Here is a 22,309-nt window from a genome sequence, read left to right as displayed (position 1 = left end):
CGAGTAACTAGATTATATGAAGTTACCTCTCATCTTGTGAGTAAAGAGCCTGAAGATGTTCAAATCAGGGAGTACAAAGAATAAAATAAATACACACAATTATACATCATATTTTTTGTCGTTTTCATGGTAACGTGATATGTTGCAGCAAAGTGCTGTGCCATTCATATTTACAAACATGACGGAGATAGGTTTGCAGTTTTCAAGGTGTATATTTAAATTGCATCTCTTACACACATGAAGATAAAGTTGAACACCGGCTGAATATCTATTATCAGAATCATTATAACTGTATTTTAACACACTGCCTACTATTAGACCTAAACGTCAAATGTCTTTCCGGAACTGGAAAAGCATTGACTCAGCCACAATGACCACGGATCTCCAGCTCATCACCTGCCCAGCCTCTGCATCAATGGATGAATTAGTGGAACTCTATAATACATCCCTGAGCAGTGTTTTTGATCTCCATGCCCCTGTCAAGTCACGGGAGGTCAATTTCTCACGCTCCGCTCCATGGTTCACACATGAGCTGCGGAAAATAAAAACAGCTGGGCGTGTTCTGGAACGACGCTGCAGACACTCTGGGCTCACTGACCATAAGCAGGCTTTCCGTGAGCATCAAAGGGCCTACTCCAACTCCCTTAAAGATGCTCGCTCACAGTACTATTCCAGCTTAATCAATAAAAACCCTGGCAACTCTAAACAGCTTTTTTCAATCATAAACCATCTCCTGAAGCCACAACCATCCTCTTCAACTGAGGCTACAGAGGAGCAATGCAACAGCTTCATTGACTTTTTCAGATCCAAGGTCAACAACATTCACTCTCTGATGTCCAGCTCTCCATCTATGCTTCCCTCTGACACCAACACCTTATCTGCGAGTGTGCTGTCTCTACATCTTGCTGAGGTTCAGGAGAGCCATGTTGAGGAAATCCTCAGAAAAGTGAAATCCTGTACCTGTACCCTGGACCCCATTCCTACTGCTCTGCTCAAATCACATATCCCCAATCTCAGTCCTTTGATCACCAAAGTTGTTAACCTTTCCCTTCAGTCTGGCTGTGTCCCACCTGCTCTCAAGGTTGCTGTCATCCGTCCCCTTCTCAAGAAGCCCACCCTGGACCCAGAGGTTCTAGCCAACTACAGGCCTATCTCCAGCCTCGCCTTCCTGTCCAAAGTGTTAGAGAAGGTAGTTGCTTCTCAAATTCAGGACCACCTCAAACACAACAACTTGTTTAAAAAATTTCAGTCAGGATTTCGTTCAGCCCACAGCACTGAAACAGCTTTGCTCAGGGTGACGAATGACCTGCTGATGACAGCCGATGCAGGATCACCCTCACTCCTGGATCCTCCTACCTTTCAGGCAGAACTGAATATGTCTCACTGGGAAGATGCAAGTCCAGACTGCTCCCTGTCTCCTGTGGTGTTCCGCAAGGGTCGGACCTTGGCCCCATCCTCTTCATTATTTACATGCTCCCCCTCGGTCGTGTCATCGGCAGACATAGGATGTCTTTTCACTGTTATGCCGACGATACACAGCTCTTCATCAAAGCTGCCCCAAGCCCCTCTGCAGCCCTGTCATGTCTCACCGCCTGACTTGGGGAGATGAAGGCGTGGATGAGCAACAACTTTCTCCAGTTAAACAGTAGCAAAACCGAAGCCCTCCTTGTTGGCACTCCACACCAGGTTCAGTCATCCTCCATAACTCATCTCACCTTCGACGGTCAGGTCATCCCCCTCTCCTCCACAGTCACTAATCTGGGAGTTAGGTTTGACCCATACCTGACCTTTAATGACCATATAAAACACCTTTGCAAACCTCGTTTTATCATCTCAAAAACATCTCCAAACTCCGCCCCACTTTAACCCTGTCAGATGCAGAGAAGCTCGTCCACACCTTTATCTCCTCAAGACTGGACTACTGTAACTCACTCTTCACTGGGATCACTGCCAAGAACATCCAGAAGCTGCAATACATCCAAAACAGCGCTGCCAGGATCCTGATGAGAGTCCGGAAGTAGGAGCACATAACACCCATTCTGCACTCACTACACTGGTTCCCTGTCTCATTCCGGATTGACTACAACGTCCTACTACTCACACATAAATGCATAAATGGACACGCACTTCCCTACCTACAAGAACTCATCACTCCCCAAATCTCCACCCGCACCCTCAGATCATCAAACAGCTCGCTCCTACGGGTCCCCAACACCAAGCTCCGCACCATGGGTGACCGGGCCTTTGGCTCGGTAGCTCCACGCCAATGGAACAGTCTCCCTGACCACCTAAGGGCAACACAGACACTGGTCTCTGTTAAAACTGGCCTAAAAACCTTTCTATTCAGGAAGGCGTTTCTGACCTAAATCACTGTCAGTTATTTATTTTGTGTTTCTGTTCATTCACTGTTTTTTTTTATGCTTACTACTTCTTTTATTATAGTTTGTTTTAACTATGTTTTTTACTATGTACTGGCTCTGTGGAACTCTGAGATTTTAATGAAAAGTGCGTTACAAATAGAATGCATCATCATCATCAACTGCTACTGTGTAAAGAGAATACTGCTGTTAAAAAGCACCTTATCTGTTTAAAGTGTTTGCAAACCAAATGTTATTGCACTTTTGTTCATATGCTTTTAAAATAAAAGTGCATTTCATTATTGAATTTTGCGCATAACAATGCAATTAATTGCAATTCAAAACTTTAAATGTTGCCCAGCACTAGTTTTATTTGAAGCTTACTTTTCCTATCTTTCCTCTTTTGAATGTCTTTTCTTTGTGATACCTTTCCAGAGGATGTTCTTCTTTCCTATTAAGTATTGACAGTTTACAGGAGATCATGTAAGACCTTATCACCGCCAACAGTATTTATCAATGGAGCATTGTGAGGGGCATAAAGTGATGGGTAGTGATGGGTAATAAGACATGAACCTCTTGTTGTCTCATGCATAAGTAATTTTGCTCTGAACTTTGTTGAACTTCATAGTGTCTCTGTTGTGCAAAAGACAAATTCTCCCTTGCCTGTTCACAAAGATAACTAACTGTTGTATGAGAATGTTCCATGCCAAGGCCTTTGGGCCGCTGGTTTTGGTTGCTGGCTGTTAGTTGTTCTTTGTTGTTCCCAGTGGCGGCTGGTGGAAGTTTTTCTAGGTAGGGCCATCCAATCAATTTCAGCAAACATCCCAGTATGATTTAATGCAAAAAAGTTAAAGTATCAAACACGTATTACTAATTTGCAGTTAAATATTTAACATTTATTCCATCACGAAAAAAAAAGCAGTAAATAACACTTTGATAAACACGTCAGGACATCTTATTCTAGTCACCCTCACAGGCAATTCAGTATAATATTCTATATCATAATAATATTCAGTATAATATAAAACACACATATATATATATATATAGGGATGACACTTTTCAAATTGCTGCGATTTTTGGTCAAACGTCAAGCGAATGGACATGATCAATGTGTTGCAGAAGAAGGTAAAAACATAAATCTATAATAACAGCTATGAGTAAAGCAGTACTTATTCATTTTGCCTTTATATTTCTTTAGAGATATTTTAATCACTCAATTCATACATCTCACCATTTTACTTTATATATTGTTATATATTTTATTGATGAGGAAGAAACAAACAATCTCATTCCCTTTTTTGCATATTTCATGTCCAAGTGTAGTTGTTGAAGCAACAGCAGCAGAGGGTGCCAAAGAAGACTTCCCTGTGGATGTATCTCATAATCTGCCAGCAGGGGGAAGTGAGGATGCCTTCCTGCAGGGGGCCTGTGGCAGACCTAGAAGTTTCAGGTGTAGGTGTAGGTGTTCAGACTGTGGAAGTATCAGACCTTGGAGAAGTACCCAGCCACATCTTGAAATACTGTGACAGGCAGGGGCGTTTCTAGGATTCAATGAAAGGGGGGGCTTAGCCCCAAGGGGAGTGGCATGTTTGCACGTGTAGTGTGCGGCAATTCTTTTTAGGGCCCATTTTGGGCCATGGATATCCATTGTTTCAGACATTCCATAGATTGGTTCAATCAGAAAGAGTGTGATTTTGCTCTGTAGTTTTGCTTGCATTCAGTATATAACACAAGAGACAGAATTTCAGGGTCATAGTGAAATTTGACAACACAAATATGAACTTTTCTCAAATAAAGAGAGAGACAAATAATAAGAGAGAGAGAAATAATTTTCCTACTTGTAAAGGAAAGACGGATAAACTAGCTTTCATATCCGTGTCACTCCCAAATCCTAATTCTTAAAGGGACCGCACACAATGGATGGAGATTGGACCTGACAGTGTCAACTTTATATCGTTAATTATGATGATAGGCTATTGGATTGTAATTTGAAGGGGGAGAAAACATGCAAACCAGAACGCACGCACATATGTAGCATGTTAGTTATAGATAACTTGTCCATGTGAGAAACAATAGTTTAAAACCTTTTAACTACTAGCCCTATTTTTAGGCCTCAGCTCGAAAATTGCATACCCATACTCAAGAGAGTCCCCAGCTCTAACTACAAGGTCTATTTTAATAATTTTGATGGTCAATACAGGTAACACTTGTGAGATGTGTTGAATTGTGTAAATATTGTGTACATGTTACTGGTTAATAACTGATACACTTATGGCACAGCTCAAGTTGAAAAACTTCCAGGTTCGCCTGAAAAAAAAGCACTTTCATTGAACATTTTTTTGGAATTATTGCAGAGTGAAGCCTACAAATACTCCTGTGTCATAGCACAACAGGGTTGTGGTCTCTCTAAGCTAATTTTACTTAGATTGAGTGAAGCAGGCCAGCATAATAGGAGGTCTGAGTACAGAATTTCAAGCCGAATGCTCATTTCTCTCTCATGCTCTATTCTAATTTTATATTAGAATTAGCCCCCCTAAAATAGGCCTAACGACGCCCCTGGTGACAGGTAAAGCCATTCCATCATCTCATCTCTATTAGGCGGACGCTTTTCTTTGATATCATGATATCAGTTTCTGTCAATGTTGTGCAATTGTTTGATTCATTCAATCTTTAATTGATCAGGTTTCATTCAGTGATTTATATCAACTGTTTGGTACGTTTTTGCAGCTGAGATAGCACACATTTCAAATATGGAAGAATTAAAACTAAAATGTAAGTAATAGTATTAATTCGGTAAAATAAGGTTAAATTAAATAATCAAGATAATAGTTAAAATGGGAGTGGTTTTGCTGTTCCTGTCATACAACTGCACCCCTTTCTCAAGAAGAAAAAGCAAGAAGACGTCAGTTCTCACTCTCTTCTACTCTGGACTTCGACTCTGGTTTTTGAAGCTGAAGGGTGTTCTCTGAAGATTTATTCCAGTAAGATACTCTGAAACCACTCTGAGATTAAATACTTTTTAAAATGGCAAAGGTGCCATAATGACCCCTGCTGCTACAAAAAGATGACTCAGCATCCCGCTGAGAGAGATGAAGACGAGGAAGAACAGTGCAAGCCGAACCTCAATGAAGAAGACGACCGGGTTCTGAAGATATCAGAGAAAGCCGAATCAATTGCCACTGAGCGAAGGATGGTAGAGAGTGATTCAACAAACTACCAATCGCACTCTTTCAACTGTCAAGCAGGAGAGAGGCCCACAGAGGAACAACCACTGCTGCATGCAGCTCAACCTCCATCAGAGCCGTCAGGTGAAACGATAGCATCTCCAGACGTAAATGAGTTTGCTGTTCCTAGGAAAAATGTATTTAAGTCAGTTAACAAAATAATCTTAGCTAGAAATATCTAATGAGACCTAATGATTAAATTCAATTTAAAACTAATATAAAGGTGTTTCACAATCTTCCCTGGTGCTTCTCAAACTCAGCTGCTGAACGTTGCACAAATGATTGGAGCCAGATTTAGGGTATAAACGTCGAACAACAGATTTAATTGATAGATTAATGATATAAGTTACTGATCCTACCTGTTCACATGTAACCCTTTTCATTTAGTTGTGGTTCATCGTTATGCATTGTACTGTTCATCATATCCTTCAGTCATTCATTTTATTTATTTGATCCTTTCTTCATTTATTTTCTGTTTAGTAGTTAAGTTATGCAGTTAGTCAAATAAATATTAGTGCTGGGCAACGATTAAAATATTTAATCGCGGTTAATCGCATGGATTTTTTATGGCATTGTTATGGCAAAGTTCAATAATGAATTCAAAAGTAGTGTATTGCGCACTTTTATTTTAAAAGTACTGCTATATGAACAAAAGGGCAATAACATTTGGTTCACAAGATGCAGGTAGCATGTTTTATACTTAATGTGAATATAATTCATACTTTGTTGGCATCTTATTCTGAAAACCGGATGTTCGTCTGAAGAAACCGGATGTTGTCTCACGTTAATCTTTCCGCTAACTTTCAAAGGCCTTCGCTTGCTCCTGATCTGTGCCGTTTAAATGCGTTTACCGTGAATGTCAGCATATAGGTGCACTAAAATTATTGACTATAGGATGTTTGCCGGCTTTTATCCCACTGTTCTTGTCATCCTCTTGTTGTTATGTATATGTATTGTCTCTTGTCTTTCAATTAACAAAAAATAAATAAAAATAAAAATTATAATAAATTTAAAAAATGCGTTAACGCGCGATAAAATAATTGTCGGTGTTAATTAATGAATGCGTTAACGCGAAATTAACGCGTTAACTTGCCCAGCACTAATAAATATTTAATTCATAAAGAAATTGATGATTTGATTTGTGTGTACATGAAACACTAGGTCCCTGTACATCTTGAAAAGAACTCCGTAGCAACCATGAGATTCAGATTTAATGGTTAATATCAAAATTTTGAAGTTTTCCCTATTTTTCCACAATTGGGTGGCGTCCAAATTTGAATCTTCAGTTAAATTCTGTTAGTTAAACTAATGGTGGCTCATGGCATAAGCCGAGTGCCATCAATCTTTTGTACTAATGTATGGTTTATAAGTCAGAATTGAATTAGTTATAATCGTTGCATATCTTGATATTCATCAATCATTATTTATTAAATCTGCTACCAGCAAAGCTACAAAGATGTCTCAATAGAGTAACATTTTTTGGTGTTTAAAAAAAATTTGAATTTCTTTTTCTGTAATATTACTGAGTTCAACATCACTTTACTGCTAGTGTGTCATCGTATCATTATTGGACCAACGTGATGTCAATATTGTATTTTGGTTGTTGACTTGTAATGACCCAAGGGGGGGTGGGGGTGGGGTGGGGGGGGGGGGGACCTGGAGCATCATTTCACATGTTTTTGCCAATAACAGATTAGCATGAAAAAAATGAAATATATTTAACTGATACAAGTGGTACAGCAAGAGTCTGCAGGTGGTATTGTTGTTGTTGAAGCATTTTAATTAGAATTTCAATTATTTCCAAAGAAGAGATTAAACTTTTTTCTATAAATTATACTGAGATTTGTTAATGGTATAATTCAACCAATTACTCTTATTTTTTGATCTTCTTTCCTCAAAACTAGAATGAGCATCCTCTGCCTCTATGGAGCAGCCTCCTCTGATCTGGATGTTTATAAATGGCTGAAGTGTCAGTCTTGGAGTGACAGATGCATTTACCTCTTTTAAACATCCACAAATGGTCCATTTCAGTAAATGGACCATCATTTACTGAATGAACAACATGCTGTATTGAAGAAGACTTGAAATTAGCGATTGAAACCATGAACTCGTGTTTTTGTTCATGTAAACAATGTTTACGGAGGTAATAAATCAAGTGAGACGCAGGGTCATTTTCTCAGACTTCTACACAATTGAACCTCTTTTTGCAACCAGGGTCGCTAGCTATTATAAAGAATTCAGGATTGAGACACTTCCGCATTGGCTTCACTTTTTGGAATGAGAACAGTTATATTAATCAACTTAAAAATATTTATTTCATCATAGCAAACAGTCAGTTTTGGCTGGTTAGGGTTTTACATCTACATTGTTTTCTACATCATGTACATCATTTTCAAATTAGCTGACATTTATATTGTCAAATTCAATCCAACTTTATTTCAGACACATGGGTCTATATAAAACAATGTGGCTCACAGTTTGATTATTGCGGAAGTTTCAACAATAAAAGCTACATAAATGCATCACTGGAAATAAAACACTGTTCCTTGCTGAGCTTTGTTTAGGCAGCTAAAAGACATAAGCATGAATGACCCACTAACAATATTGGCATCCACACATATTTTTGTAAACAATATGGTCTTGAATATTTTTTAAATTAATTCTCATCAGTGCATCATTAACTTTCTTGTCTGTTTGACTGCTGCATGTTTGCAAAATACGGACTGTAATGTGTATGTATACAAATGATGTACCATCCTGCGGAGGTGCTATTGGTCCATAGTGAGAGAGAACACTTTCAGAAATCAGGATGCTCATCATGAGCATTTTGTTTGATTTCCTGCATAACCTGATTGCTTTGACAGACATACAGCCTAAGCTACAGTCTAAATACAGCTGATAACGGCAGTCTCTCTTACACTCTTTCTTTTTTAAATAGATGTTCTACCACCATCTAACAGAGAGCCTTCTAATGAGAATACCAAATGTGGACTCAAGCTAGCCTTTTCTTGGCCAGCTGGCACCTATACTGATCCCGTTATTCAGTCCACACTGTGCAGTTACATATCTGAGATACTAACACACTTCGGCCATCATGCATGCTGTCATACAATGCTTATTAAGCTGCATTCAGCCTATTGCATTAGCCTTTTATCCAGAATAACTGTACGCAGCTTATTCCCCACACTGCAGACATATGTGTGTCTTGTGTATCAGTAGACAAAATCAGCTGCAGTCTCAGTCTGTCAAAATGCACATAAGCACACACGCTGTGTTCGAACTGAAGAGCTGGGACACTTCCTCCCCCACCCTCAGGATCTGTAAATAGACCTGCTTGGTCTGGTAGCTGCAGCTGCCTGTGTGTATCTACCATGGTTTGACCCATATGAGCCTTTAAAGGCCAGTGCCGATATGCCATTTTTAGATTTAAGATGCTTATAGACAGAACTATATGCTGAGTCAGTAGCCTTAAATCTTATACATTATGTGCCAAAAAACAATATACGTATATGATCAAGTGTTGCCTTCTGAAAGCCTGTTAAATCACCCATCAGCTGATGCTTTGAATGCTATCAGAATAAAACATTTGGTTGGATAGACGCAACTAAAAGCTTTGCATTTGTTTTTGCTGGTTTCATTATATCTGAATAAAGTTTTTCCTCACCACAGTAGATACATTTTCTCAGTGAGACATCTAACAGATAAGTAACAAAGTGTTCATATCAGCCTGATTTATGGACAAACCTATGAACTGTATGGTCTAATCCTAGCATTCCTCTCTCTCTCTCTCTCTCTCTCTCTCTCTCTACTCTTCCACTCCTCCCCCTCATTTGGTCCCTTATCCTTTCTGCTTGTCTTCTGTTAAGTCTGTTTAGTTTCAGGTCTTCTTTCTTTCCCTCCTTGTCTTTCTTTACATATCATATTTACATATTGTCTTTTCCACTTTTAATTCTTTACACATAGATTTTCTGAACCTACAGATTCTCTAGACAATCATACTTTCACCATGGCTGACAAAGGTAATTCGCTAACGAGAAGAAAAGAGAGAAAAGAAGAAGTGTCTGCTGAATTGACCAAGGATGTACAGAAAATGAAAGATGGAGGAGAGCGTGCAGCGGATAACGGAGAAGTCCCTTCAGCTGAGGCGGCAGCCTCTGATGGTGCAGTAGCTAGCAGTCAGGATGGAGATCTTCAGGTTGAGCCAATGGAACTACCTCCATTTGAAATCATCCAAGGGTAGGTCATATCAAAAAGTATGGTTCAATAAACGGTTTCATAGACAGAGTCAAGGATGAGCATGGCTGAGTTACCTCATTCTACATGTGCTTTATTTCCAAAGTTTCTCTTTTGCTGAAGATGCCTTTCATTGTGCTGACAATGGTGAGAGGATAGAGAGGATCCACTAATCCCACATGATTGCACTGACAACCAATCAGAGTTGACTTGAGTGAACTGCCTGCCATTAAAAAGTGAATCTTAACCTTTACATTCCCATGGTGGAAACATTTGAAACGTACTTTGCCAAGTGATAATGTGATAAACCCAATGAAATGTCCGTAATGATAGAGACGTTGTTTTGCAGGTTGTTATAATGCAGTTATTACATATCCAAATGTATATTAAGACCAACCTCTAACTTTAATTAGAAACCTACAAAAAACTCCTACTTAGCACACTTTAAAATAAAAGCCATACAAACGTTTTGCTTTTACACGGCAAATCAGCTTCATTAGATGCTTGAGTGTTGAGGAAAAACCTGGTTTAATAGAGTTCGAATTTACAAGCATGATTTATGTTGTTTAGTAGAGTCTCACTAACATGAGTGTGTTGTATGATTTCCCATCTAGCTGCTTCCATGGAAAATCCGTTTGGTCTTATTTTTGCAGTTTTGTAATCTGGGAACAAGTCTATCACTTCAATGCATTGTATATGTATGTATTGTATTTGTATGTATTGAAGTCTATCACTTCAATGTATTCTACACAGCCGACTATTTCCATAATACATATCATTTGTTGCATATATTGTGCTTTTTGAGTGACAGTTGTGGCATGTTGAGGTCAACACGAACAGAGTGACTAACCCTAACCCACTTTAAAAAATAGTTGACTTAATTACAGTAAGAAAAAATACTGTTAAAACAGATGCTATTTTCTTGTTTTTAGAATGCAGAAGGGATGAGGGCGTGACACTTCACAGTATGGTAGCTCTTTGCTCTCAGTCTCTGTGTTGCTGGAGGCTGACCTACTTCTACTCCTCAGGAAAGTTTGGCCGGTGTTACCAACTTGGAAACGTTCTAGCTAGATTAAGCAACTTTTCAGACCCTCTGAACGACTTAATTTCTAAAAAGCGACTAGCGACTTATTCAGGCCATTAGTGGAAAAGCGAGCAATATATTCAAATATAATGTATTGTAATGAATTCCTAGTAATGCTGATCTACAAGTTGGGCTGGCAAAAATGATCTTATTATTGTCTGATCTTGTAAGCCAGCTACTTTCATTGGTTCTGCCTTTGTGTGACTCCTCTGCTCCTCAGTGTTGCTAACTTAACCTCTTTCTCGAGATCATGAGTTTTTCTAAAAAAAAAGTTTCGTTTGACAAAACTCATGACTTTTGGGACAGCCCTCCATTCACGTTCCTCAATTGATAATAGCTGGCGACATTCTATACCTAGAGTGCTTTACAGTTTACAATAAAAGCAAGCAAACAAGAGCACACAGAATAAAAACAATGAAACACAATAGATACATGAGATTTCAAAAGAACAGTAATTCCAAGCAATGGTGAACAGATTGGTCTTTAGCTTGGATTTGAAAGTTGTCATCCCAGTACGAATACATGATAGCCCTCTTGTAAATCATTGGGTTATAAAGGTTGTAAAATGCACTAATAGCAGAGCTCTCCAGAGACAGAGAGAGAGACAGTGAGATTACTGCATAGATGATAGTTGGTTGCTGCTATATTCATAATCTAAATGAAAATACAGCTTCTTTAAGTACTGCAAAAACATTTTGATGATAATATTTGCATACTTTTACTTAAAGTAAATTCAAAAAAGTGAACTGGTTCTGAAACAGTCTCAAGTTTATACTGATGCCTCTATATGACCTACATAAGGAACAAGACTATCAGACATAAGATTGTCTATTTCTATATAGTTATTCTTAATGGTCATCATCTGTGCCAGATCCGGCTTAGCTCCCGAGGTAGGAAGACAACTCAGCGTAGGGCAACAACATCTCCTCCTCCAGCCACGGGTAGAGTTTTGCCTCGCTGCTACACCAGTCCTTGTGGGAGCCAACACCAACACCACGCTGCTGGAGGCCCAGGCTGTATTGCTGGCCCCTCTTGAGGGAAGGGAGGCACGGGAGAACCAGAACCAGGACTGAGAGGGGCAGACTGTCAGACCCTGCTGCAGTAACATGAGATGTTTTCTAAAGGGAGTCTGGTGCTCTGAAACACTAACCCTTTTGTCCACAGAGCTCGCCACAATCAACACAAAATGAAAGTTCTTTGTATTACCTTCAAGCTTCTAAATGCAGGACTTTAACTTTTGATGGAGTATGTTCACTGTGTTATCTGTTTTACCCCAATGTTGACAAAATATTACCAACTTAAAAAATACATAGATTGTGTAGGCAGCTGCAAGACACTGACATGAATTAAGACTATCATGTACATGCCTGCCTTGATATTACTAATTGTTATGGAACTGTTTTGCTATATTCCCACCATTACTTCTTTGTGGATGGGAGAGTCAGAATTTAGGCCCTTTAGTTTGGAAAAACATGTACATAACCTGCCACTCCTAACAGCTGGTTATACAGTCTTTTCTGACCCATTGACAATATCATTTGGTGTGTAGACTCAATGCATTCACTCAACTGCAGCTATGGACTGGCATTGTCAGTGCAACTTAAACAAGTCTTTTGAGAGAGGGGAACATATCATGGTCTAGTACACGCTTATGTCTGGAGTTGCTCTCTTTCTTTCGGGCTAATCATTTCTTAGCACAAGCACCTCCTTTGGTTTCAGTTGTTTCTTGTAGCGATCTTGTGTTGCTGGTTCCTCTTTATTCACATCACTTCTTTTCTGCCGGGTTGCTTTTCTGCCTGTTGGCTATGTTGGCTAGCCGTCCTCTCATGTTGCTGGCTGACCTGAGAAGTTAAAACAGATACTAAGATCAATAATAGAATTCTATACAAGCTACCAACTACTTTTTCAAATCCTAGAGTTTGCTCTTCAGATCTGCTACTAAATTTGTTGTGGTGGCCAATGATGGAATGAAAAACAATACTTGCATTAATACATACAATAATCCAACGACATAACACAACATATAGATACTATACACTTCTATTCTACAGATAACTCATTAATTACTAAATTATTTAGTACAGGGGAACTATTACTAAAGATGATGTTACCAATCAACTCTGTCTTTGCTTATGTTAAACAAGGAAATGCATAAAATATTACGATTACCCAGAGAGTTAAATAAACAGGCAGGCAGGATGAAAACAATCTAAGATTAAGTGGAATTCGTGACAGTTACCTTATCTTTCTTAGATTTTAATCTGATATTATTTGATATTTTATGACTAGTGCTCATATTGCTGAACATGCCTGTATTCTTGTCCAACATGTTTTATTATATTGTTGACACTGTGTCATCTTACATATGACTAAAACTAATAGAAATTAAAATAAAAATGTAAAATAAATAATAAAAAATGACTTAAAAACTGAGCTGAACCTACCATAGAGAGTAGAATAGAAAATTAAGTGTTGCCAGCGTTGACTAGTTTTAAAAGAAAATTAAAGCGGTCACCGTTCTTTGCAATGGCAACTCAACTAGTCTCTTTTAGGGGGAGACAGCAGGTCAACAGTATATGCCACATAGAAGTACATCATCTGAAAGCTGGGAACCTGAAGATTAATTTGCCATGCAGCTCAGCAGTATGTGTAACGGGTGTGGAAAGGACCCAGAAGCAGTACGACGGACACACGGAACGAAACTTCATTCCAGGCTGAACACACAACAGGCAAACATTCTTGGATCTGGATCGGTGTACGTTTTGATGGTCTTTTTTACCGTTTAGTCGAAAATACAGAAATACCATGGTTTTCTCGTTTTTCATTTTAAACCAAAAATGGAAAAGCAGAGTCGTATTTCCCTTTTTGTTGTCTGAATCCAAAAACAAAAAAACGACAGAACCAAAGTCAAATAACGAGCCAAATTAGTTTTTTGCAAATCCCTTTTTTGTTTTTTCCTTCGTCGGTGCTTGGGCCCTAATAATAATCCTTTGAATTCCAATAGGGCCTTCGCTGGCCCAACGTTGTCGGTTGCTCAGGCCCCAATTAAAGCTGCGAGCAGCGATGAACGGGCCCTCGCATCCTCCCGCACGTCGGGGGTGCCGGCGGGACTCCGGCCTGCGCGTCCGAGAACGTCCGCGACCGTCAGACAGCGCGCCCGCGAGTGAGAGATTTTTAATCCTGCGTGGACCGCCTGATGCTGGAAATGATGATTTGCAAATAGTCCGATGCTTCCTGTATCCGCTGCCTGGCGCAACAGAACACGTGCAAAGATGCATTATGTAGCTCTATATCAAATGTAAACCACATTGTGTAAAATTCATGTATAAATCGGATGGTGTTCATCACAAAATGCAGATTTCCTTTAGCCAGCAGGTGGCGCTGTGAGTATTAGTGAAAATTAGCTTGTAGTCATCCTCAGGCCATGAGTGTTATCAAGCATGTGAAGTTTGGGACCGTTTGGAACAAGTCCAGCTGAGTTACATCAGCTGTTTTCATGGTGAATCACTTAAAGTAGCCGCCCGCTAGGGCTAAACCATTGCGTCAAACGTAAAGCTTTTCATAACTTTTAATCACAACGGTCTTGACATTGTACTGACAAAATTTAAAGTGGATCTGACAAAGTCCCTAGGAGGAGTTCATTAAAGTATCGCAACTAGAAATAGGCTAAAATCTACGGAAAAATTACACAAAAATCGAAATGGCTGATTTGCGGTATGGTTTGGAGCATGGTCCCAAGAGACTTTCTTTTAAGTATCCATGGGATACATGTGCCTACCAAGTTTCATACATTTACCTGTAATGTAGTACTGGGGCTGCTCTTTTGAATTATTGTAGGGGGCGCTATGGAGACAATTTACAACAACCAAGCCAAGAACCCATACAAAATATGTCTTCCCATCACTTATGACACATGTACAAAGTTCCATGACTTTTTGAGCATCCCAAGCCACTCAACCATCAGCTTCTTTTTCATGGCGAATGATGCGTTGCCACTCTAAGTCAGTTCCCGTGATGAATTCTGTTTTAAGTGTATTTGGACATCAGGATAGAAGCTTAACATAACATAAAGTATATTGTTCCCAATTAATGTTATGGCTGATCAACATTCTTTTGAAAATGATCCCGTAAAGTTTCAATCCAGTTTAAATATAAAGGATTGAATGTTACTAAAAATGTGCAGGTCTTTACAAGAAGAATTTCTTAAAATCATCTGCAGAGATGGTCCCATATGCCCATATCTTTAGCAAGCCAAATTAATATATTGTTAAAAAGACCATCCTCTCGAAATTATTTGTTTGTACCAATGTATTCCAACATACATGAAAAAAAGATGTTTTTTTGGCAGCATAGATAACATTCCGATTGGAATAAAAGAATACCCAGAATAGGGAAGGCACTCTCACAGAGACCCAAATCAGCAGGAGGGGTGGGGTTGCCAAATTTTCACCTTTAATATTGGGTATGTAATATAAGGATGATGACCTACTGGCTACCAAACAACCTCCTTTATTGCTAAACATAGAAAGGGCATATTGCTCCCCCTCTTCTCCTAAACTATGGTACTCTCAGTCCTAGCCACTGTAAACCCTGCATCATTAGAAAATCCAGTAGTTTCTCTTACACTCAAGATTTGGTCCCAGGTCTGAAAATATTATGAATGGCAGGTTGGTTCCCTCCAAAGTCCTCTCATTGAAAATCACTCTTATGCGCCCTCATTTTAAATATTTATGTATCAGGTATTTCCATAATTTGAGCAGATTTTAAAAAATCATTAAATAACTGCAAGTGCAGAACTTTGTTAAACACAGTAATCCATCATGCTAACTCTCCAAACTAGTCTCAAATGGAACCGATACTTCGGCGAGATCCTGACAGTAATAGAGGTATATCAAATATATATAAGAAACTGTCTTAGTTGACAAGTACAACAACTATGGAACAATTGAAATCAGCTTGGAAGGATGACCTTCATAAAGAGATCAGCTGTAGAACAGATTCATAGCACTTCAGTGTGTGCTAGACATGGCCTCCTGCAATTTAAGATAATACATTGTTTACATTGGTCTAAACAAAAGCTCAGTAGGATACTTCCAGAAATAGATCTCTAATGTGAATGCTGTGGGCTTGCACCGGCATCACTAGCGAAGTCAATGCAACCATAACTGGACACCGAAAACATTATGCAGTTTGCTGCAACAGAATACGAGATTAGCTGTGGACAGACACAGGTGCATACTCAGTCACTCACAGATGCACACACACACACAGAGACGCAACCAATCTCATGATCTCCTGGCAGAGATAATAAAGAAACAGTCTCCTATTGGTTTCGCATCATTTTAGAATATGAAACTAACATAACAATGTTTCTTTCATTTATTCTGTTTTACACAGGGACCGGATTGATCCTTTCGCATTTAAGTTCCAGTTCAAGAACGTGGAATACTCCTCGGGACGCAACAAGACCTTCCTGTGTTACCTGGTAGATTTGGGGAACACAGCTGATGGGCTACTGAGGGGCTATTTGGAGGATGAGCATACGGGGTCGCATGCTGAGGAGGCCTTCTTCATACATTGCATCCCCAACTACGATCCTTCACTCAGATACACAATCACCTGGTACATACCTCTCTTAAACTGTCAGATGGTATGTGACATAGAAAATGTAGCTCATTCAAAGATGACTCATTTTCAGTCTGGACAGTATTTTTTTGTCACGTCTGAAAATATTGTTTCCATGACAATTTTGAAAGTGTTGTCACTTGCACTCGTATAGATGCTTGTATGTTCTTAAATGCAAAAATAAACCTAACATGCATTTTTGAGTTCTGGTCAAATATACATCACAACAATCTCCTAAACGTTATACTGACAAATGTCAAATTTTAATTTTATTTTAACTTTATATTGTATGTTCCAGATTCAGTATGTTTATGTTTTTACAGAGAAAATAAGAACTTCAAACGATCAGCAGAAATTTTTTTTCCTTTAGTTCATTTTATTATGAAATACACAATAAGTTATTATAGCCAGATGAATTCCCCATATTATACTATGTGTCTGTTGTTATACATACAGCACTATCAATTGCAATTCAGATCTTATTTTTTGGGGACTTAAAATAATCGTTTTATGTTGACATGTCAGAAACTCAACAATCGATCAAATGCCAAAGTAACTGCATCATTCCTCTAATTCTAGAGAAATAAAAACTAATGTGAAAAGTCATGGAAAAACAAGGTCAAGTTTGAGTAGGCTACTTCCAGATGTGAAATGTTTAAAGCAGATGTGCTCTCAGGTTTCAGTTCTCTCCTTCAGTGTGAACTGACCATGTCATGTACAATTGGTTGCATGCCCCTTTTAGCTCCATACTTGTACACAAAAATTAAAAGTTCTATGTCCACAAATTAAATCACATCTGAAAATGATTATGCTAATAATGCACTGATACAATTATATTCAGAGATATGTGAAATGAAAAAACGTTTCTCTTCATTCTGTTCATTTCAGGTATGTGTCTTCCAGTCCATGCTCTGCTTGTGCAGCAAAGATAGCTGAAGTGTTGAAGGCCAGGAAAAACATCAAGCTGAGCATCTTTGCTGCTCGGCTGTTTGAGTGGGAGGAAACAGAGATCCAGGCCGGACTGAAGGCCATGCACGCTGCTGGCTGTAAGCTGAGAGTGATGAAGCCTCTAGACTTCTCCTACACCTGGGATACATTTGTGGAGAATGAAGAAGAACCTCTGAACCTGTGGGAGGACTGCAAAGAAAACTATGAGTACTACCAGGAGAAGCTGGCTGACATTCTACAGTGACCACAGTAAGTGTGATAGTGACGGTAGGGATACAGGCAGTCTATGTGAAGAAAGGTCAAACATGCAACGAAGGTCCAAACCATTGAACTGTGGACCTTGTGATTACATGGTTATCTTAACCAGGTGGCTAATATACACTCCAATGCTCTTCTTTTTGCTCTACTTCATGATTGATCATTATTGTGTCTTATTGTCTAACAACAATTTCCTCAAACTGTATAGACTGATACAAAAATAATACTCTCAATCATCCCTTGTGGCCCACTAGAAGTGTGCGGTGGTGTCTGCACAGAGACCCGGCCCTCTGCCTGTACTCTCTCTGTTCTTCTTATTGTCCTGTGTTCAGGACTCATCTGGACATCAGTAAAGAGCTCTTGGAGCCCATGTTGGGTTGTTACCCTCAGCCAATAAGCACGGTGTGCAGCACAGTGTGCAGCCCGTTCTCATTCCTACGTCAAACACTGCCGCCCTGTGTGTGTCAGCCCTGTGTTGTGTCGAGTAGTGATTATAACTTAACTATAGAGATTCTAATTAAATGGAGACAAAACGTTATTTCTACTCCCTGGAGATCATAAATCATTGAATATAAAAACAACTGATTGAAATCAGCTGAGACATGTAGCTCCTTGGTTTCTTTACAGGCCAGTCGAGTTCAGTTACTTAAATCCTTCTTGAACTCAAATTGTTGCCAAGCCGGTAGTATTCTGCATGCATTTGAATTTATTAATTATCAGTAACCAGCCAGTTATAATCAGAGTCATTAATAAATGAATCTGGTTATAAATCGAGTCTGCTCAGCAGTAATAGTTTGGTAATGTATCATGATGTAGCTATATGCAGCTGCTAACAGAGCCATGCTGAAACAATCACACTCATTTGTTGCACAGGTTTAGTTTTATTGTGTGGGAGCAGTCTTAGTCAAAGGTGAAAGGACACAGATATGGTGGAATTGAATGTGTCAGCCTTCCAGCTAGAAGTGGCAACATGAGATGCTCTCTGTGATTTATCAGATACCTAGTTTGTGCTCATCTTAAATGGATTATTGTTGTGCTTTTTTATGTTGAATATCATCTAAATTAGTTTTTTCATAGCCTTTATATGTTCTTTTCTTTCTCTAATCCCATCTTCTTTCTCTTCTTTAGCTTGGTACGGCAGCTTATCTTTATTATGAGATGCATTTTGAGCTACATGAGGTCATATATTGTAGACTTATGGGGCCATAATGTGATTATATATGATACGTGATGAGTGATTGAGTGATGTAAGTATGCAGCCAACACACTCACACTCCCAACTCATCAAATACCAAGGCTTGGTCAGTGGCCCTAAACTTCAATCTATGATGCCCGAGTTACCCCTCTAGCGCCAGAGACGGCGCTCCAATGTTTCCAAATCAATCTCACTTTTCACAGGAAATTAGATTTAGGCAACAAAACGGCGTAGTAAGGGTTAGGAAAGAGTGTGGTTGACATTAACTTGAATGCGTAACGACTCACATAAGTAGAAACTCAAATGACTCACAGTACTAACAGTATTAAGGAGTCACATGACTAATGTGACAAAATAAGTCAGCTTTGACTTTAACTTCAGATGGGACATGAACAGCTGTCTTCTGGGTGAAAGTCCTGAGTTTCAGTCCTACTTACCACTTGCTGTAGCACAGACATCAACCAAAACTACAAAGTGAGCTTTGAGACCTACCTCCTCGCACTGGTTGTTCTACTCGTGTGATTAGAATAGAGCTCCTAGAGACTGAGATGATGACGAATTGAAGTGGATCCACATGCAATTGAGGACATACTCAGGCACTCAAAGACAAAAACAATGTACTGGTAGATCTTCATGGGATCACAGCATGAGAGTAGCTGCTTCCACATTCTGCTCTAACGAGAAGAAGAATGGTCAGACTCGCCTCATACACTGTGTATGGACAGACATCGTGGCAAGATGTAGTTGATGTCCTTAATGACTGTAGAAAGAGGAGTTCATTAGTAAGCTGTGGGAGGGGTGTACTCACCTTGTTGGCTTGCAAAATGGTATCTGTGTGACAACAAGAGCTAAAGACCATTGAGTCGGTTGTGTGCAGACTTATTTGCTCTGGCAAATAACGAAAACATTGATGGCCCTCGTCATATGCCTTTATCAAACTTACTGCGTTCCTAGCAGATCTATTAGAGCTGATTTCCTGATTCATTTGGAAGTCTCTAGCTCATTTGGACAGCATCAAATTCCTGGGGCTCCAGATTACTGAAGACCTCACATGGTCCCTGAACCCATCACACCTGGCAGAGGCTCTTCTTCCTGAGGAAGCTAAAACAAGCTGGCCTTCTACAGAAGTGTGATCGAAAGCATCCTGTGTCAGTGCTTTACTGTGTGGTATGCCAGATGCACAGCAGAGAACAGGAGGTACCTGGCCCGTGTGGTTAAAGCAGCACAGATGATTGTGGGAGTTACCCTGCCTGACCTGGACACTGTGTATGCTGGCCGCCTCCAGAAGAAGGCCAGAAACATCTGTAAAGACATCAAACACCCGGGTCACTCTCTGTTTGTTCCACGACCATCAGGAAGGAGATACAGGACCATCAAAACCCGGACTAACAGGCTGAGGAACAGCTTCTTCCCCAGAGCGGTTTCCTCCATCCCACCCACCACCCCACCCAGCTCACACCGGACAGTGCTGCGGTGAAACAAATATAGTCAATAACACGTCACTTTAACTAAGCACATTTTTCACTTTGAAGCCATTAATGCCTGTGCTTTATCTTGTTTTATATTGTGTATATTTATTTAATGTCTTGTTTTAAATCGTCTTGTCTTAATGTTTTTATACACTTTTTTAATGTTGCTGCTGTACTGACTGATGAGTCGCCAACTTAATTTCGGTGTATGTTTTTACAATGACAATAAACATCCTTATCCTTATCTGGACATGTTTGGTCTTACGAACGCCTCTGGAACAAGTCCACAGTGTTTGTCAGGGAGGAGAGTTGGTACTTCTGGAAGGTGTTTCTCCCCTGGCTTTACACACATGACTGTGGTGCACTTTGGTAATGTTCATTTTGTCAACAAAAAGTAATCAGTCAACAGGTTTTCATTTTCCTTTTTCTTATGACAAGAGAAAATATGTTGTTTAATTTACTTCCTTTCTTACCATAAAAAGAAAAGAATGAGGTCAGGAATATGATTATTTAATGATACTGAAGAATGAAGTGAAAGCATGTTTAATACTGAGTGTATGTATGACTCTAAGATGAAAGGCATGGTCACTTCTTAGAATATTTGCTTTATTGAGGGAGCTTTTTTTCTTTTAATGATAATGATGGAATCTGCTTTTTTATTTTTGATTAAATATTTGCATAAATGAAGTTGGGCATTTGACCAGTGTATTGTAATACATATAGATACAGTGCTTTTTGAAAACGCATAACTCTCTTTTTCTCTCTGTTGACACAGGAATCCGGTTGGGAAGGTGTGCACCCTCGATCAACATCATCACTTCTTTACAAATGATTCATGTTGACATTCATATTATTGTTGATGATTGATAGTGACACTGATTCAAAGTGCAGATGGATCTGTGAGAGTAGAAGCTCAGTGTGTATGAGTGTGTTCTCTTTGTGTGTTTATCAATGCTGTGATCAGATCTCATGTGTCATGGTGAAAAACCCTCCGAACCACATCTGATAGTAAACCCTCACATCTGGTGTCCTCTGGGGTTGTCCAGGGCCCCGTTCCTCGTACGTGGTTCAGCTAAGTCGATCAAATGTCCTATTAGCCAGCCTAAATTAACCAGATGATTGATGTCAGGCTATCTCGGTTTCTCCAAGGCTGATCCACTCAAACAGTCTCTTTAATTTGAACCAGATGATCAGGATCAGGATAATTGCGCGTGCCCGTCCTACTTCAAAAGGGGGAAGCGTTGATCACCGAAACCATGATTTTCTAACAGTACAATGGCAAATAAAGTCAAAGAAAGAGCCTCTTTTTACTCCGCTGACGAGCAGGAGATGATCATGAACGCATATAAGGAATTCAAGACCATAATCACGGCAAAATATAACACCGCCACCGCTGCGAAGGCTAGACAAGAAGCACGCAAAATATCACAGACAAGTTAAATGCGTAAGTGTTGGGAAATGTATCGGCTCATTTTAATGCCTCATCACCCCAATCAATCAGATGATATGTCTTTAAATGAGCTGCTGGCAGTAGGCTTAATGAATGCATCATCCAATGAGATCTATAGCGACAATAATGATCTCAACTCTTTCACAATAAGATAAAAACAAGCCCAAAGAGTATCTACTGATACTCATTAATATGAGGATATATGTACTGTATGCGCTTATGTATCATGTACTATATATGTGTATATACATGTATGTGTAGATTACCATATAGAACTAGCAGTTTGAATATGTGTGTGTGAATCTGTGTATGGGCGGATCAGTGTGTGTGTGTGTATTATTCATCATCAGACATTCAATCAACTGAAGCAGTGAAGATAAATAGTGTGTGATTCTCTCTATTCTTATCATGAGTCCACCTTCATCATGTTCTACAGTAATGATATGCTGGTGTACTAATAACA

The 22,309-nt window shown here is 39.4% G+C and overlaps 1 protein-coding gene across 1 annotated transcript; it reads left to right on the top strand.

Moving 5' to 3' along the window:
• Window positions 1–9,454: 9,454 nt before the first annotated feature.
• Window positions 9,455–21,648, top strand: apobec2a (apolipoprotein B mRNA editing enzyme, catalytic polypeptide-like 2a). Its single transcript, XM_031875901.1, has 4 exons — window positions 9,455–9,820; window positions 16,299–16,523; window positions 17,415–17,723; window positions 21,172–21,648. The coding sequence occupies exons 1-3, from the start codon at window positions 9,591–9,593 to the stop codon at window positions 17,716–17,718; spliced, it is 759 nt and encodes a 252-aa protein (XP_031731761.1). The 5' UTR covers window positions 9,455–9,590; the 3' UTR covers window positions 17,719–17,723; window positions 21,172–21,648.
• Window positions 21,649–22,309: the final 661 nt, after the last annotated feature.

Source organism: Anarrhichthys ocellatus, unplaced genomic scaffold, assembly GCF_004355925.1.
Source record: "Anarrhichthys ocellatus isolate YVR2014 unplaced genomic scaffold, GSC_Weel_1.0 scaffold99, whole genome shotgun sequence".
NCBI lineage: Eukaryota > Metazoa > Chordata > Actinopteri > Perciformes > Anarhichadidae > Anarrhichthys > Anarrhichthys ocellatus.
The sequence above is the reverse complement of the archived record's forward strand: the minus strand, read 5'-3'. Positions and strand labels throughout refer to the sequence as shown.

What these genes read in the sequence shown, in the direction of transcription:
- apobec2a (XM_031875901.1), top strand. Translation starts at nt 9,591, where the DNA reads ATGGCTGACAAAGGTAATTCGCTAACGAGAAGAAAAGAGAGAAAAGAA. An exon ending in CCATTTGAAATCATCCAAGG is followed by an intron (nt 9,821 to 16,298) that starts GTAGGTCATATC and finishes TGTTTTACACAG; the next exon opens with GGACCGGATTGATCCTTTCG. An exon ending in CTCAGATACACAATCACCTG is followed by an intron (nt 16,524 to 17,414) that starts GTACATACCTCT and finishes TGTTCATTTCAG; the next exon opens with GTATGTGTCTTCCAGTCCAT.